Here is an 18,737-nt window from a genome sequence, read left to right as displayed (position 1 = left end):
TTCATCCTCCTGCACTTCATCTGAATATTCTAATTAATGGTAACAAACTTCTGAAAATGGACCATAAGTGTCTCAGAAGAGGTAGTGACTAAAGATGCCTTCATTATCCAAAAGGAAATCAGGCATACAAATTAGAATCATCATTGAACACTTACTTGGTCCTTGGTTCTCCCCAATATACTATCTACTTCTATTTTTTACCAAAAATTTCTAATAAATGTAATTTGAAGAGTAAAAAATAATCCTAGTAGAAAATAACTCAACTCTAAATATTCCTATTTACCAGTCACATTAAAATCATCACCTGCATGAGCAATGAGCCGTGCTCCCACTAATTCCCCAACCATGACTGTAACATTCGGTGCAATGGCCATCATTCGATTTTGTAGATATTCATAGAGCTGGGTTCTATACTCTGAGATTTCAATTACCTAGTATAAAGAACAAAGTGGATATGTCATAAATGATCTGAGTAAAAATTATATAAAAACCACCATCTGAAACATTACAGTCCTTCCTAAATTATCACAGAACAGCTGTGCAATCCTGGGAAAATGAACCACTCCTTACTTCAGTTTCTCATTTTAATACATATTTTATGAGATAATAAATGTAAACAACCTAATACGCTGCCTAAAAATGTTAGTCAACTATTAATTTGGTTAAGTGCTCAGCTTTGCCTCAGGTCATGATCTCACGGTTTGGGAGTTCAAGCCCTGCATCGGGCTCTGCGCTGACAGAGCAAAGCCTGCTTCAGATCCTCTGTCCCCCTCTCTTTCTGCCTCTTCCCTGTTCATGCTCTGTCTCAAAAACAAACATTAAAAAAAACAAAAACAAACAAAAACTCCAAGGGCTAGACATTGTGTCATCCTCTTTGGTACTTTTTTTTTTTTTTTTTTTTTAAGATTTTGTTTTTAAGTAATCTCTGTACCCAACATGGGGCTAGACTTTAAACCCTGAGATTAAAAGTCACATGCTCTATCAACTAAGCCAGCCAAGTGCCCCTTCTTTGTGATTCTTGTTTAACTATCTCCAAATGGGCAAAAAGGGGCTCTAGGCTACAAACACAGAGGCTGGAATTAAATAATTCAAACTGTAATTCTCGGTCTTCTTAATGGATTTATAATTCATTATCCAGACAATGCTGACAATACAAATAAATTAGATAGTGTTCTATTAACTTTACTTCAGTATTATTTCCCCCACTAAATATATAAATCAAGATGGCATCAGATGAGGTAGTGACTGAACACCCTCATATTTGTCAGGTGATTAGTAAATTTAAAAATCATCATTGCCATCAGAAAATTATTACATAGCTGGTTCCAACACAACTAGTTTCTCCATGTATAGTTTACCTGAGTGCAGAGATGTAGAATATTGCAAATATCTTCTTCTGAAACCTCTGTTCCCATTGATATCTCTGCAGCTGCTTTCACTTCTGCTTCAACTTCCTCTGGCAGTAATTCAGAAAGTTTAGCTGAGGCATAATTCTTCCTGTCGCCTATGGAATGTTTGCAGAGGATGAGGAAGAATCACTCTTCAACAAATTATATAAAACCCAAATAGTAACAAAACAAAACAAAACAAAGGTAGAAATAAGCCAATGAAAAGGGTACCTAAACAAAACAAAAAGCAAAGAAGTCTGACCTGGATATTTTTCTTATGTAAAGGCTTAATTTTAGAGCTTAAAATCTCTCCCCACATTTCTATTCAAAAAAAATATGAATTAGATAAAAACAAAATACCCCATGAAATAGGACTGATAATATTGTGACAATTTGTAGCCAAGGTTTCATTAAAGCCAGCGCCATGAATTCTTGCGGTGGTAATATGGTAATATAACATGAACCTGGTAAGTCCTATTTATCAACAATGCCCAAGCCCCTCTACTAATATTACTGTACTATTAATATAGAATATAACAGTAACAGCATAGACAGCGTACTAGTTTTATTATTAATATAATGCACGATATTCGAAGTCTACAGTTGTTCGTATTAATGGCAAATTCACTAGGAGATATATTCATCTGAAGATGCCATTTTCAGAAAAACCAAATTAGAGGGGCATCTGGGTGGTTCAGTCGGTTGAATACCTGACTCTTGATTTTGGCTCAGGTCATGATCTTACAGTTTGTGTCAGGTCATGATTTTAGTTTGTGGGTTTGAGCCCTGCACTGGGCTCTGTGCTGTAAGTGTGGAGCCTGCTTGGAATTCTCTCTCATTCCCCATCTCTCTGCCCCTCCCCAGGTTGTGCTTGCTTGTGTTCTCTCTCTCAAAATAAATAAATGAACTTAAAAAAAGAAAAAAGAAAGGAAGGAAGGAAGGAAGGAAGGAAGGAAAGGAAAAACCAAATTAGAGAATGATGCTCTGTTGTACAGGCCATCAAAATCACAGATAACTGTATCTGAATTCTAACAGACACTAAGATCACTACACTCCCAAACACATAAAAGTCATAAGGAACTCTGGGAAGCTCAAGGAAAAAGCATTACTATAAACTCATGTTTTTGGATGCAAATAATTATTTTCAATGCCTTAAAAGATAAAGTTACTCACCAACTTTCTGTAAACACTTGCAGTATGTCAAATTATCTGAAATAATTTTTCCTAATTCAGGAAAATGCCAGCCATACCATTCTCTACACCGCATAATGTAGTTGTTTAGTTCTTTATCTAGATCATCTAACAAGGCTGCAGGAGATTAAGATGGAAAAGAAAAGAACTTTTAAAAAGGCTTTGAAAAACTGTGGTAAAATATACATAAAATTTACTATTTTAACCATTTTCAAGTGTAGGTTTCAGTGGCATCAAGTACATTCACAATGTTGAGCAACAGTCACCCACTATCCATTTCTAGAACTCTTTCATCATACCAAATGGAAACTCTGCACCCAATAAATAACATGCCATCCTCTCCTCCTCCCATCTCCTGGTTATCTCTTCTACTTCCATTCTCTATGAACTTGCCTGTTTTAGGTACCTCATAAGTGGAACCACACAATAGTAATGTTTTTTTGTGTGGTTTATTTCTCCTAGCAGGTTTTCAAAACTCATATAACATGTTGTAACATGTATTAGAACTTCATTCCTTCTTAAAGATAAATAATAATCCATTGTGTGTATGTATTCCATTTTGTTTACCCATTCATCTGTTAATGGGTATATGGGTTGTTTCCATCTTTTGGCTATTGTGAATAACGCTACTGTGAACGCAGATGTATATATACCTGTGAGTATCTGCTTTCAATTCTTTGGAGTATATACCCAGAAATGCAATTGCCATTTAAAGGGATTTTTAAAACTAGAAACTGTTAAGAATCTGATGTTTTCAAAATTCATTTAATGACTTAGGAAAACGACCTATTACAAAGCCAAGTGAAAAGAGCACAATGCAATAGATCCTACTTAGTCATTTACTTCACGGAAAAACACACATCTGTTAACATCACCAGTGTTAATTCACGTTATTTCTACCTAGTTAAATTATGGGTGGTTTTCCTTCTCAATTCTGCATTTTCTAGTTTCTCTACTTCATTACTAAAAATTCTAACTGATCTCCTTTCCCTTCCTCAAGTGCTAACATTACAAAAAATACAGTTTTAACAGGAGGAAAAAGTCATGAGGATTAGGCCTCCCATGGATTATACTTACAAATTGCCTGAACAATCATGGTATCCACTTTATCAGCACTAAATTTCAATCTATATCGGGACAAGCTGGGGATAAAAGGGAAAAATAAGAAATTATTGACAGCATCTATGAAAAGAACTAACAGCTTAAAAAATTGTTTAAAACCAATCCCCTTTTCTTGGAGCTGCATTATTTTAATTTTCCCAGCATGAGAAAATCAGTTGAACAAGAATACAATATGCAAAATCAGGGGCGCCTGGGTGTCTCAGTCAGTTTAAGCGTCCAACTCTTGGTTTCGGCTCAGATTGTGATCTCATGGTTCCTGGGTTCGAGCCCCAGGTCAGTGCAGAGCCTGCCTGGGATTCTCTCTCTACCCCTGCCCCACCCATGATCTCTCAAAATAAATAAAACAAACAGAATATATGCAAAATATGCAAAACCAGGAAATACACATTTAAATTTTTTAATGTTTATTTATTTTTGAGAGAGACAGAGAGACAGAGAAAGAGCATGCGCCAACAGAGTGCGTGAGATCATGACCTGAGCTGAAGTCACTTAACAGACTCACTGAACTGACTACTCAAGAGCAACGTGGAAATACACATTTAAAAAGAAAATACATCTGTCCTGCTATAACCTATATTTCAGAAACATGAATTAATTTATGACAGACAAAAAGGATGATGCTGTGCAATGCAAGTCATATTGGCTCATACATGATTTTTACAAGGTATCAATGCTTTATACCAGTAGGTAAATAAAAGTACAGCACTGTTAACACCTGAAAACAGAAAGCCATGGAAGAACAAAATTGTACATAAGGATTTTTTTAAATTTTACTTATATTTATTTATTCTTATGCTTTGTCTCCCTCCCTGCTTTTATATTATTTTTGCTTTCCCTCCCTTATGTTCATGTTTTGTATCTTGAAGTCCTCATAAGAGTGAAGTCATATATTTGTCTTTCTCTAATTTCATTTAGCTTAATACCCTCTAGTTTCATCTATAGTTGCAAATGACAAGATCTCATTCTTTTGATTGCTGAGTAAAATTCCATTGTGTGTACACACACATCCATCAACGGACATCTGGGCTCTTTCCATACTTTGGCTATTGTGGATAGAGCTACTATAAACATTGGGGTACACAGGTCCCTTTAAAACAGCACACCTGTATCCCCTGGATAAATACCTAGTAGCGCAATTGCTGGGTTGTAGGGTAGTTCTATTTTCAATTTTTTAAAAAATCTCCATACTATTTTCCAGAGTGGCTGTACTGGTTTGCATTCCCACCAGCAGTATACAAGGGTTCCTCTTTTTCCACATCCTCACCAACATCTGTTGTTGCCCGAGTTGTTATTGTTAGCCATTCTGACAGGTGTCAGGTGGTATTTCATTGTGGTTTTGATTTGTACTTCCCTGATGATGAGTGATGTTGAGCATGTTTTCATGTGTTGGTTGGCCATCTGGATGTCTTCTTTGGAGAAGTGTCTATTCATGTCTCTTGCCCATTTCTTCACTGGATTATTTGCTTTTTGGGTGTTGAGTTTGATATGTTCTTTATAGATTTTGGATACTAACCCTTTATCTGATATATCGTTTCAAGTATCTTCTCCCATTCTGTCAGTTGCCTTTTAGTTTTGCGGTTTACTCCGCTGTGCAGAAGCTTTTTATTTTGATGAGGTCCCAATAGTTCATTTTTGCTTTTGTTTCCCTTGCCTCCAGAGACGTGTTCAGCAAGAAGTTGCTGTGACCAAGACCAAAGAGGTTTTTGCCTGCTTTCTCTTTGAGGATTTTGATGGCTTCCTGTCTTACATTTAGGTCTTTCATCCATTTTGAGTTTATTTTTGTGTATGGTGTAGGAAAGTGGTCCAGGTTCATTTTTCTGCATGTCGCTGTCCAGTTTTCCCAGCACCACTTGCTGAAGAAACTGTCTTTATTCCATTCGATATTGTTTCGTGCTTTGTCAAAGATTAGCTGGCCATACGTTTTGTGTCCATTTCTGGGCTCTCTATTCTGTTCCATTGATCTGAGTGTCTGTTTTTGTGTCAGTACCATACTGTCTTGATGATTACAGCTTTGTAATACAGTTTGAAGTATGGGATTGTGATGCCTCCAGCTTTGGTTTTCTTTTAAGACTGCTTTGGCTATTCGGGGTCTTTTCTGGTTCCATACAAATTTCAGGATTGTTTGTTCTAGCTCTGTGAAGAACGCTGGTGTTATTTTGATAGGATTGCCATAAGGGTTTCTTAATCTTGGCACTGTTAACAATGCGGGCCAGATAATTCTTTGCTGTAGGGGCCTATTCTGTGTAGAGTGGATGTTTAGCAATATCCCTGGCCTCTACCCATTATGTTAGACCTGAACCCGTATGTCACAACCAAAAATATCTCTAGACACTACCAAATTTCCTCTACGGGATATTTAATTGCCCCTGATTGAGAACCACTACTGTTATACAATGCCAACTAATCAAAAGCTTGTACCTTGACTCAGTTTAGCTAGTAATGTTCTTTTAAAAATGATTACATAGGGGCGCCTTGGTGGCTCAGTCAGTTGAGCATCTTGATTCCTGACTTCAGCTCAGGTAGTGATATCACAGTAAGTCCTGAGATACAGCCACTCGCACGCCACAGTAAGTGAAGCTGGCTCCAGATTCTTTTTCCCTCTACCCCTCCCCACAACCTCACACCTGCTTACTCTCTCACTCAAAAAAAAAGTGCTTGTTACAAAGTTCTTCTTGACTTTTATGTATTTTGTTCATCTCCGTAACTCAGTAGCTTTAACCCTTTCATTGATTTATGCTATGTTTTGTTCAAAGGTACAGATCTCTGTTTATAGTATTATTCCTTTTATATAAATTTAACGTGTCTTTTTAACTGTATTAACACATAGAGCTTTTTTTAAAAATTCATTTTGAGACAGCACTAATGGGGGAGGGGCAGAGAGAGGAGACAGACAGACACAGAATCCAAAGCAGGCTCCAGGCTCCAAGCCATCAGCCCAGAGCCCGACGCTAGGCTTGAACTCATGAAACTGTGAGATCGTGACCTGAGCCAAAAGGACACTTAACCAACTGAGCCAGCCAGGATTACAGGGCTATTTTTGATAGTGCTCTGGTTATAAAGTTGCATAGATTCTGAGTAGTCTACCTTTAATCCTATCTATTCTTCACCAAAAAATCCTGATAGTTTAGTACAATTTCACAATATGCCGAGCTTTTCGGGAAAACATACCACAGTAAAACAGAAATGCCTGTTCTTTTTTTTTTTTTAATGTTTATTTATTTTATTGTTTAAAATTTATTTATTTATTTATTATTTTTTTTAATATATGAAATTTATTGTCAAATTGGTTTCCATGCAACACCCAGTGCTCATCCCAAAAAGTGCCCTCCTCAATACCCATCACCCACCCTCCCCTCCCTCCCATCCCCCATCAACCCTCAGTTTGTTCTCAGTTTTTAACAGTCTCTTATGCTTTGGCTGTCTCCCACTCTAACCTCTTTTTTTTTTTCCCCTTCCCCTCCCCCATGGGTTTCTGTTAAATTTCTCAGGATCCACATAAGAGTGAAAACATATGGTATCTGTCTTTCTCTGTATGGCTTATTTCACTTAGCAGAACACTCTCCAGTTCCATCCACGTTGCTACGAAAGGCCATATTTCATTTTTTCTCATTGCCACGTAGTATTCCATTGTGTATATAAACCACAATTTCTTTATCCATTCATCAGTTGATGGACATTTAGGCTTTTTCCATCATTTGGCTATTGTTGAGAGTGCTGCTATAAACATTGGGGTACAAGTGCCCCTATGCATCAGTACTCCTGTATCCCTTGGATAAATTCCTAGCAGTGCTATTGCTGGGTCATAGGGTAGGTCTATTTTTAATTTTCTGAGGAACCTCCACACTGCTTTCCAGAGCGGCTGCACCAATTTGCAAGAAATGCCTGTTTTAATGGACCTCTGGTTAAACATGATAGGACAATGTGCTTCTCTTTGCCTTATTATAAAAATTCAATTAAAATCAGTAAAACAAGCAACACAGATACACAGCAGACCATAGCAGGTAAGAAAGTTCAGGAAGATGAAGACGGAGGGATAGCAAATGATTCAGCAGATACCAGAGAAAAGAAAAAAGAGAAAGCCCAAGTATTGTGGGACCCAATGCTCATAAGGTAGAGAATGCTTATGATGAGGACTGCCTGGTTTCCAGCCCTGGCTTCGTCACTTACCAGATAACTGACTTTGGGCATCAGATTCATCTATAAAACGAGAATACTACTACTACTACCTTCCTCATAAAATTATTATGAGAATTAAATTAGTATTTACAATATGGTTAAACCAGTGCAACATAATTGCTTATTAAACAGAAATAAGCGGACTTTGTTTTCCAGTAAATCTCACCTGTGTGCCAATCCAAGACACATAGCTGCCATTTCACGTGGTTCTACTCCAGGGATTAATCCATCCATCTGGGAACGAATTCCTCTCATAAGTTCATTAACAACAGGACTATGGATACAACTGAGATTCAGCTTTTCCTGTAAGAATAAGAATATCTATCTGTATTAAGTTCCTAAAACCATTTAATTATTAAAATAGAACAGATTTAAATATATATTTCTCAGTTTCTTAAAAAGCAGTTTCTAGTGTGTGGGGAGAACACCAAATGCAGATTTAAAGAATTTTTTTTAATATTTATTTTTGAAAAAGAGAGTATGTGAGCAGGGGAAGGGTAGAGAGAGAGGGAGACACAGAATTTGAAGTAGGCTCCAGGCTCTAGCTGTCAGCACAATGACCAACAGAGGGCTGGAACTCATCAGGCTGGGCTCAAACTCACAGACCGAGAGATCATGACCTGAGCTGAAGTTGGAGCTTAACTAAGTAAGTCACCTAGGGCCCCCAGACTTTTTTGACACGGTCCAGTACTATAAATGTACTTTCTCTTCCTTATGATTCTTCTCTTTGTAAAAAATATTTTAAGTAATCTCTATACCCAACATGGGTCTCAAACTCACTATCCCAAGATCAAGAGTTGCATGCTCCACCTACTGAGACAGCCAGGCGCTCCCGATTTTCTTAGTAACATTCTTTCCTCTAGCTTACTGTATTGTAAGAATACAGTATCTAATACGTGTTGACATACAGAATATGGGTTAATAAACTATGTATGTCATTGGTAAGACTTCTGATCAACAGTAGGCTTTTAGTAGTAAAATTTTGGGGGAGTCAAAAGTTATACACAGATTTCTGACTATGTGTGCGTGTGTGGGGGGGAAGGGTTGGCACCCCAATGCCTAAGTTGTTCAAGGGTTTACTATACAATTTTTTTACACACACACCTCCACACATTAATAAATTTTGTTCTGCACCCATTCATTTCTTTTCACTTTGCATTGTATTTGGTATTCAATTCAATAATTCATTGTATTGTGCTAGTTTATCCAATGCAAATAATGACATGCATGCAAAATTAGATGTATTACATCATGTTTAAGAAACAAATATTTGGTATGGATGAGTGATCTTCAGTGTAAGTTTTTAAAACAGAGAAACTGAAAAGAAAAAAATAAAAATACCCATAATCCCACCATTCAACAATTTCTTCTGTACTATGCTAAAATCTAATGTTTTCAACAGAAAATTACAAACACTTGTGGGCACACCAAAGAATGAAGATAGAGATTGACATCATCACAGAAAACTTCATTACTTACCAGACAGTGTTAAAAATTCATTTAATTGAACTTCTTAAATTCACAATCCTGGACAAAAAACCCCCTCAAATCTACTTAGCATTTTCTTACCTAAAAAGACCTATATAACACGGGGTGCCTGGGTGGCTCAGTCAGTTGAGCATTTGACTCTGGCTCAGGTCATGATCTCATGGTTCATGGGTTCGAGTCCCGTATCGGGCTTGCTGCTGTAAGCGCAGAGTCCACTTAGGATCTTCTGTCCCTCTCTCTTTGCCCCTCCCCAACTCGCACACGTGCACTCTCTCAAAAATAAATAAAACAGTAAAAAAACAAAAACAAAAAAATGAAAAAAAAAACACAACACCCTACAACATAATATAAACCTTACTTCAAGAATTAGAGGTTTAGAACACCTGGCTGGCTCAGTTGGAAGGAGCACAGAGGGTCTTGATCTCAGGGTTGTGAATTCAAGTCCCATGTTGAGAGTAGAGATTACTTAAATAAACAAACTTAAAAAAAACCCCAAAACAGAGGTATATTCACAAACACAATAATTAACCTGTCACTGTAAGATCTACAATAACCACTGAAGATCAAACTATCGCAACCGGCTCTCAAACTCTTCTTTTCGTTCTTGGGAGCCCATTTTTCCACTATTTCTACCAATCTCTAGAAACTCTACCCCCTGCTAAAGTTTTCTAATAAACACACACACTCAAAAGAAATGTCATGTTTCCATTTCTGTTGAAAGAAAAAGAAATGTGGCTGAACAAAGACATGGCAGGATACAGTGTTAACAGATTATCTCTGGGCAGCAAGATTAAAGCTATTTTTTTTTAATCATTTTAGGGGTATCAATATTTTCTACAATGACCAGGCATTACTTTTATATGCTTAGTACATATTGGAAATCAATTATTCTATAGGTAAAGGAGAAAAGATCAAGTATGAGAACTTAAAACAACCAACTCAATGCAAAGCCAAGTCTTTGTAGTTGCTAAGCTGTATGGTGAACTCTGATTAGCAGGCATGAAAAAAAAATTACCTTTATGACCCCTCCTAGTTTAGCATCAGCTACAGCCAAGGGTTCATGAGCTTCTTTTACTATTTTCTTCAGAACTTTCTTCAGCTGCTTATTGATTTTGCCCTCCATCAGAGCTGTAAATGCTTTTGAGGAAAAAAAAAAAAAAAAAAATCAAAAGAATTCTCAAGTTTCTAATTTTAAGAACTTAAGCTCTCATTTAAACTTAAAAGATAAAGCAAAATAAACACTTCCTTTTACCTTTCAAAAAGGGTGAATTTAACATTACTTCTAAAATGAAATGATAAATGTAAAAAACACTGAAGGAGTTACACATTTGAATTTCATCTGATCTTCCCACCCCCATTTCAGCTCTAGAATTGGGAATTAAAGCAGAACCAACATTCCTTTCCCTATGTAATAGGAAATCTACTCTTGAACTCAGAGCTAAAATCATAAAACGTTAGAAACAATCTATTCTGGAATCAAAAGTAAATTCCCTCTCCTATATCATTATAAACAAACTGGCCTGTAAAAGGAGTATATTCATTTGGAAGGTCCTGCTGTGGGGTAAGGATGTCTGAGTGGAGGGCTTTTGCTAATCCTGATTCAGATATGTCATCAGGCCTCTGCTTGTAAACCTCCAGTGATGGGGAATTCCCCACTAAAGACAGCCTCTTCAATCTGAGACTGCTTTCATTTTTGGAAGGTTCTAAATCTTTTAATTTGTAAGTCTCACTGTTCTTTAGGCTTACATAGATCTTCTGGACCCACATGGACTGACACCTCCTGTTATCTGTGATGGTTCTGGCTGAATTTAAAGTACTCCTGGCAGGAAGGAATTCTGTCACAATTTCTAAGGCCAGGCAATTTATGCTTTATCAGCCAGGTATCTGCTCTTTCCTGACCACATCTCCATCCATTTGAATTACAAGTCCATTTCACCTGTTGTCTGGGAAGATGAAAGGTGAGGACAAAAATCATCTGGCTACCATTAAGCTCTTACAGAGGTTGAGACACTCTAAGAAGTTGAGACTCACGCTATTTTCGTTAGGTTCCAACCATACTGTACAATACTGACTCCTTATGATCTGCCTTTCTAATAGGAGTTATCTTACTTGCTTTTATAATTAAAAAATTTCAACTTCCAGCTTCTATTCTCAATCTTGCATACCATCATTTATGCTTAGATTTATCTTCCCTTTATTATGAGAAAACCTGTTAATTACTTTTCATAATATGTATTTTTTTGTTAAGTTTATTTTTGAGACCGAGGGAGACAGTGTAGGGAGGAGGAGAGAGGGAGAGAGAATCCCAAGCACGCTGTGTGCTATCAGTGAGAACCCTGATGGAGAGCTTGATCTGGGCTGCCCCTGTAATATGTACTTTTATTTTTATTTATTTATTTATTTATTTTTTTAATGTTTATTTATTTTTGAGACTGAGAGAGACAGAGCACGAATGGGGGAGGGGCAGAGAGAGAGGGAGACACAGAATCGGAAGCAGGCTCCAGGCTCTGAGCCATCAGCCCAGAGCCCGACGCGGGGCTCGAACTCACGGAGCATGAGATCGTGACCTGAGCTGAAGTTGGACGCTTAACCGACTGAGCCACCCAGGAGCCCCTGTAATATGTATTTTTAAAAGATAGCAAACAGGGGCATGTGGGTGGCTCAGCTGGTTAAGCATCCAACTCTTGATTTCAGCTCAGGTCATGATCTGACAGTTCGTGGGATTGAGCCCCGAGTCAGGTTCCTGCCTGACATTGGAGAGACTGCTTGGAATCCCTGCTCTCTCTCCCTCTCAAAATAAATAAATAGACTTAAAAAATAAATAAATAAAACATGGGAAACAGATGGTGATGAAGTTAAGAGGACACTGAGTCTTGGGGCGCCTGGGTGGCTCAGTCGGTTAAGTGTCCGACTTCGGCTCATGTCTTGATCTCGCGGTTCATGGGTTCGAGCCCCGTGTCGGGCTCTGTGCTGACAGCTCAGAGCCTGGAGCCTGTTTCAGATTCTGTGTCTCCCTCTCTCTCTGCTCCTCTCCCACTCGCACAGTCTCCCTCTGTCTCAAAAATAAACATTAAAAAAAAATTTTTTTTTTTAAAAATAGAGGACACCGAGTCTTTATTCTACTTCACTAGCCACTTCCCAGTAATTTTCCCACTTCATCCAAATGTAGGCTGGCACCAAATTTTTCTGTGGCATTTGGAAGACTTGCAACTTGGAAATTAGACCGAGAGTAAAGATAAAGCTCTCCATACCAACAGCATATTTGAATTTCTAGGACCAATATAAATTCTTTTTTTTTAATTCAACCTTTTATTTAAAAAAAAAAAAGCTTATTTACTTATTTAAGTAATCTCTACACCCAATGTGGGGCTCGAACTCATGACCCTGAGATCAAGAGTTACACCGCCCCTCCAACTGAGCCAGCCAAGCACCCCAAAGACTTTAAGTAGGCTCCACATCCAATGAGAGGCTTGAACTCATGACCGTGAGATCAAGAGTCTCATGCTCTACCAGCTGAGCCAGCCAGCTCCCCACCCCCCCCTTATAAATTCTTGACATCACAACAGATCAGACTGTTTCTTGGGCTACGGAGTTTTAAATGTACACTACCATATCTATAACCACTCAGTTTTGGTTCTGTCATACTATAATTGTTTTTTACAGGGAGTGGGAAGTTAATTTCCAGGAAAGACTACTCTCTTAATAAGGTGATGTTGAGTTTCTGGTAAAAATAGATGAGAAAAGGCAGATTCCTGACAGAGCTCACTACTTTCATCCCTTTATCCAAAGTATTTATATGCTAGAATCTAGCAATTTGACAGCGAAGAACAATATAGTCTCTGCCTTCCTGGAAGGAAGATGGGTGGAGGGGGGCTGACTTTAAATTCTTAGCTAGTATGGCATTTTAGCCATTTATTTTACAGTATTTTAAGGTATACCAAAAGCTCAGTAGGGAAATGAGATACCTCTCAAGCCTCAGTTTTTCTGTAAAATAGTTATTAATATGTATCCCACAGGATTGTTTCAAGGATTAAACAACAATTTTGAAATGATGAGTACAAAATCTGACACACACTACATGATCAACATATTAGCTATTAATAGTAAAAATCTGGGGGCGCCTGGGTGGCTCAGCTGGTTGAGCATCTGCCTTCGGCTCAGGTCATGATCTCACAGCTCGTGGGTTCAAGCCCCATGTCGGGCTCTGTGCTGACAGCTCAGAGCCTGGAGCCTGCTTCAGATTCTGTGTCTCCCTCTCTCTCTGCCCCTCCCTGACTCATGCTATTTCTCTCAATCTCAAAGATAAACATAAAGAAAAATTAAAGTAGTAAAAATCTGCTTCATGTCTGGGTAGAAGTAGACCATTTAATATGGACTGGTCGGAAATAGCCCAAAAAAGATTAAAGAAGTAATATGCAAAAGGGAATTCAAAAGAAGTTACTTGGGATCAGGGCCACTGCACTTTATAGCTTCAGCAGGAGCTGTTCAAATCAGTCTATGTGAATATTGCACACCCCACCCGAGTTGGAAAATAGCGAACACAATCTTTTTCCATAGAGTTTTAACAAAACTCTACCCATGTAATTTTAAAGCTGTGATAAACAGATCTTTTAAAAAATTCTCTAAGCAGGGAGGCACCTGGCTGGCTCAGTTGAAAGAACATGCAACTTGTGATCTTGGGGCCATGACTTCAAGCCCCAAGTTGGGTGTAGAGATTACTAAAAAAAAATAAGAACAAAAACTAAAATTAAAAAAATTATCATTGTTGTGCTTTAATAGCTCTATGAGGCTTTAATTACTGACTTACTGATGCAGCAGCCCTAGAACTCTTTTTAAAAATTAAAAAATTGGTCTCATTATTGGGTCTTCCTTCAGCTACCCCACTGCCAATGTTGGGGCGGTCTATTAATATTGTAGCATGTTTAGTTAGATTCCTAATTTTTACAAGAGAATTATACTCCTCTTTTGTGGCTGATGAACAAAATTATTTGGGTCTATCATATTCTTGCCTAATTATAAGCCATATTCTTTATAGTCTACATTTTCAGATTATACCAACAAGCAGTTGGCTGACTTAATATATAGAACTTAAGCAACTGAAAAATCCATGATTAGAATTTTATATAGTCTTCTTATTTTCCCTAACACTATGGGGGGGGGGGGGAACAACCTTGTTAAGACCAACTGCTTATTAAAGCCAAACCTAGATGATACACCCTATTACTTTATGTCTGTTCTCCCATTATGAGGACTGGTTGAAGGATATGAGCCATCCATTCTTCATGTTCCCTTCAGATTAACTCTTAAGGCTCTGTGTAGGTTTCATACTAAAAAAAACCCCAAAAAGCTGCTTTATTATTATTTCAACTGTGAATCCTGGCTATTCTCAACTTTACCCTTGAATTAAAATCATCAGAGGGCTGTGCACTTGACTACATTACCTTGGTCCCTTGTAGAACAGCTTTTACTGAATTGTGCTTCAGCATTATGCTGTTGGTTTCCACAGGGAGATCAACTTAACCACTTCTCACACTCATCACATGGGGGGGAACAAGCCCTATGGTGAAAAAAGCTAACTCAATGTTGTCTCAGTGGTAGTGACGAATTAGAGTTAGATCACTTAAATTCAGTTCCAAAAAGAATGCATCATTGACAACATTGATTAAGGTTAACTCAGGCAACTGAAGCAAATAATCTTTTGATAATACATTGACAAGATTATAAATAAAACCAAAAAAAGCTAGTCTTTCACTTTACCTGCTAATGCTTCTGCTGTATCCTGAAATTTCTCAAAATGTTTTAGCTTTACTCTAGAAGGAAAAAAAAAAAAAAAAAAGAAAAGTTATGAGGGCAAATTGATTCTTCAAAAGCCATATATTTAGGAAAGAGGTTCTGGACTGTTTTCAAAGCACACACCAACAAAATAAATTTTCCTGTCACTGGGCATGAGGGTGCAAAGTTAGATAAATTCATATTAAAACAACTAGTTTCTCCAAATACTAGGTCAGTAATGTCTGGACTAAGAGAAGATTGTAGGGTTTGAAGGAAAAATAGCTAAGAGGTTTGGTACCACATCTCAACCACAGGAAAGATGTTGAAGCCTGAACATAACCTCTGTTGCTTAAATCTGGACACAGATGCCTTTTACTATATGGAATAGGAGACCTTAGAAAAGGAATTAAGAGTACCTCTCAGGTCAGGAATCTCACAACACTGATTTGTCCATCTAGTACAAATGTCATTAAGAAATAGCTAATGGTCTGGGAATGCAAGCTGGTGCAGCCACTCTGGAAAACAGGATGGAGGTTCCTCAAAAAACTAAAAATAGAACTACCCTACAAGCCAGCAATTGCACTACTAGGCATTTATCCATGGGATACAGGTGTGGTGTTTCGAAGGGACACATGCACCCCCATGTTTATAGCAGCACTATCAACAATAGCCAAAGTATGGAAAGAGCCCAAATGGCCATCGATGGATGAATGGACAAAGATGTGGCATACATATACAATGGAGTATTACTCAGCCATCAAAAAGAATGAAATCTTGCCATTTGCAATTACGTGGATGGAACTGGAGGGTATTATGCTAAGTATTAGAAAAAGACAAAAATCATATGACTTCACACATATGAGGACTTTAAGAGACAAAACAGATGAACATAAGGGAAGGGAAACAAAAATAACATAAAAACAGGGAGGGTGACAAAACAGTAGAGACTAAAAATACGGAGAACAAACTGAGGGTTACTAGAAGGGTTGGGGGGGTGAGCTAAATGGCTAAATGGGTAAAGGACATTAAGGAATCTACTCCTGAAATCATTGTTGCACTATATGCTAACTAATTTGGATGTGAATTTTAAAACATAAAAAATTAAATTAAAAAAAAAAAGAACCATGTTGCTTAATTTCCAAATATTTGTATTCTTAAAACCAATTTACTATTAGCTTGTAATATATTTCTGTTGACATTATAATATATGCCCTGTGAGATTTCAAGCTTTTGAAATTTACTGAATCATATTTTATTACCCAGCATATGGTTTATCTTAAAAAGGCATTCCATCGGAAATTGAAAATAATGTATGATACGGAATTTTGTGAGGTTTATCAATTATATCAAGGTATTCATTATTGTTTTTATCTAATCATTCTATCAATTATGAAGACAGTGATATAAAATTAATCTATTTTGTCTATGATTTTCATTAACACACAGTAAGAAATGTGACAAATAATTCAGGTGTATTTTGTTTAGAAGATAAATGAGACTTAAGCTCCTGTTGTTTAATAAACTCTTCTATAAACAACAACAACAACAACAAATAGCTAATGGTCAAATCTGACTCCTTATTTTACTTGTTACCCTTATTTTACTCTCCTTCTTCCCAACACACTTATGTGCAAGGTAACATCATTTTATATTCAACAAAAATATACAGTTAATTCATAATTCATTGTTGTCTCAGTGGCAGTGACGAATATTTGAGTTAGATCATTTATATTCAGTTCCAACAAGAATACATCATTGACAACAATGAATCACGTTAACTCAGCCAAATGAAGCACACAGCCCTTTAAAAAGAAAAACTAGTCTTCTATTGTCCCTAAAATAGTATTGTCTTAATTAAGGAAGGTTTTCTTATCTGCCAGGAACAAAAACCCTGGTGATCCCTTAAATACATTTAACAAGACAAAGATTTTAGGAAAAAATAGTAATTTCGACTTATTGTGCCTCACCCCATCCCCATTTCCACCCTTTTGAAGTGGCATCTGTTGGTGTCTATGCCTGCATAAACGCATACACAGATCTAAGAGAACCTGGAAACAATGGGATCACATATGTATCACTGAGAAGCATGATTTTCTTGGTATACCACAGTCCTCTCCCCAGGTCACCAAAGGATCTATAGATATACTACAATTTACTCAGCAATTCTATTACTTGGGCCCCCTGGTTAACTCAGCTGATAGAGCATGCAACTCTTGGATCTCGGGGTCATGAGTTCAAGCCCTGCATTGGGTGTAGAGATAACTTAAAAAAAACACACCTAAATGTTAACTAAATTCTTAGTTTCAAGATGACTTACATTTTATTTGCTTTCTCTGGAGTTTCAAATTCTTTCCACAAACTATCAACCTCTTGAAGTTTCTTCTCATTCAAAACCTGTAACAAATATTTAAATGGCATAGCTTAGACATATATAACTACACTCTTCAAGTACAACTATACATGTAAAATGAGAGTGGTGAAAGCTATGTTCTCATCGAAATAATACCAATTTTTTACCCACCATAAATGCGTGATCAAATTAGCAGCTCAAGTGGCCCATTTAATAACTGGATGGAATTGAGTTGATGACTTTGTTTAAAACTTCCCATTTGGAAGGAGTCACTAACACCTTCACAAAACACAGGTTTTTTAATTTTTTAAAAATATTTATTCATTTTCGAAAAGAGAGAGAGACAGAGCATGAGTGGGAGAGGGGCGAGTGACAGAATCTGAACCAGGCTCCAGGCTCTGGGCTGACAGCACAGAACGCAATGCGGGGCTTGGACTCACAAACCGTGAGATCATGACCTGAGCTAAAGTCGGACGCTTAACCGACTGAGCCACACAGGCGCACCAGCATATGTTTATAGAACAACAAAAGACTTTATTTCCCTACTTTCTAGAATAAAGAATAAATTTTATTTACTGCTTATGATCACCCTAACATCAAAGTACTAAGGATTTCTCTAAAACTGAGATACTATCAATTTACATCCTGTTACAAGAAAACTTAAAATGAAAAGGGAAAAAAGGGGCACTTTAAATCTATGAAACAGTCATTAACAATTAGGCATATATATTTAAGGCTTTTTGACAGTCTTCTCAACCTTTTTATTTATGCATACTTTTTAGAATCACACTATACCATTTAGCATAACATGGACACAATTATAGGTTTTGACAACGTAGAATTAGACTGTATGAAAATATCACCATCTTATGCTCTTATAGAAGTTTAAGGTCTTTCTAAATTTTCCTTATTCTCCTTCAGAAAACAGTTTTGTATGTACACATGTTGTATTTCTATAAGACATACTTTACTAGAAGTGCGGTTAATTGATCATATAGGAAATGCATATTTTATATTTGACAGATGCTACCAAAATGCCTTCAAGAGAGTCTATTAGTTTCATTTAAATCAAGAGTTAAAAGGGACGCCTGGGTGGCTCAGTCAGTTAAGCGTCCGACTTCGGCTCAGGTCATGTTCTCACAGGTGAGTTTGAGCCCTGTGTTGGGCTCTGTGCTGGCAACTCAGAGCCTGGAGCCTGTTTCAGATTCTCTCTCCCTCTCTCTCTCTCTCTCTCTCTCTCTCTGCCCCTC

The 18,737-nt window shown here is 37.3% G+C and overlaps 1 protein-coding gene and 4 non-coding genes across 6 annotated transcripts in view; all 5 read right to left on the bottom strand.

Annotated features, from left to right (window-relative positions):
- NOP58 (NOP58 ribonucleoprotein) overlaps nucleotides 1-18,737 on the bottom strand; it is a 34,510-nt gene that overhangs the window by 9,027 nt on the left and 6,746 nt on the right. Inside the window, exons 1-9 of one of the 2 annotated variants that reach the window (XM_015075918.3) lie at nucleotides 17,455-17,531; nucleotides 15,123-15,175; nucleotides 14,807-14,922; nucleotides 10,381-10,502; nucleotides 8,044-8,180; nucleotides 3,657-3,721; nucleotides 2,562-2,696; nucleotides 1,359-1,504; nucleotides 305-431 (exon numbers count right to left, since the gene is read on the bottom strand). In XM_015075918.3, coding sequence (XP_014931404.1) covers nucleotides 305-431; nucleotides 1,359-1,504; nucleotides 2,562-2,696; nucleotides 3,657-3,721; nucleotides 8,044-8,180; nucleotides 10,381-10,488 — 718 coding nt within the window. In that variant the 5' untranslated portion in view covers nucleotides 10,489-10,502; nucleotides 14,807-14,922; nucleotides 15,123-15,175; nucleotides 17,455-17,531. Of the gene's footprint in view, nucleotides 1-304; nucleotides 432-1,358; nucleotides 1,505-2,561; nucleotides 2,697-3,656; nucleotides 3,722-8,043; nucleotides 8,181-10,380; nucleotides 10,503-14,806; nucleotides 14,923-15,122; nucleotides 15,176-17,454; nucleotides 17,532-18,737 lie in introns of those variants that run through there. The other variant, XM_015075917.3, reaches the window with a different exon arrangement.
- LOC113598384 (small nucleolar RNA SNORD11) lies at nucleotides 68-151 on the bottom strand. Its single transcript, XR_003419048.1, has one exon. It is a non-coding gene; the product is annotated as a small nucleolar RNA SNORD11 (small nucleolar RNA).
- Nucleotides 1,222-1,303, bottom strand: LOC113598385 (small nucleolar RNA SNORD11B). The gene has a single exon (XR_003419049.1). It is a non-coding gene; the product is annotated as a small nucleolar RNA SNORD11B (small nucleolar RNA).
- On the bottom strand, nucleotides 14,942-15,028 carry LOC113598379 (small nucleolar RNA SNORD70). The gene has a single exon (XR_003419043.1). It is a non-coding gene; the product is annotated as a small nucleolar RNA SNORD70 (small nucleolar RNA).
- LOC113598378 (small nucleolar RNA SNORD70) lies at nucleotides 16,818-16,906 on the bottom strand. The gene has a single exon (XR_003419042.1). It is a non-coding gene; the product is annotated as a small nucleolar RNA SNORD70 (small nucleolar RNA).

Source organism: Acinonyx jubatus, chromosome C1 (genome assembly GCF_027475565.1).
Source record: "Acinonyx jubatus isolate Ajub_Pintada_27869175 chromosome C1, VMU_Ajub_asm_v1.0, whole genome shotgun sequence".
In the NCBI taxonomy this organism is placed as follows: Eukaryota; Metazoa; Chordata; class Mammalia; order Carnivora; family Felidae; genus Acinonyx; species Acinonyx jubatus.
This window is presented reverse-complemented; position numbering and strand designations above follow the sequence as displayed.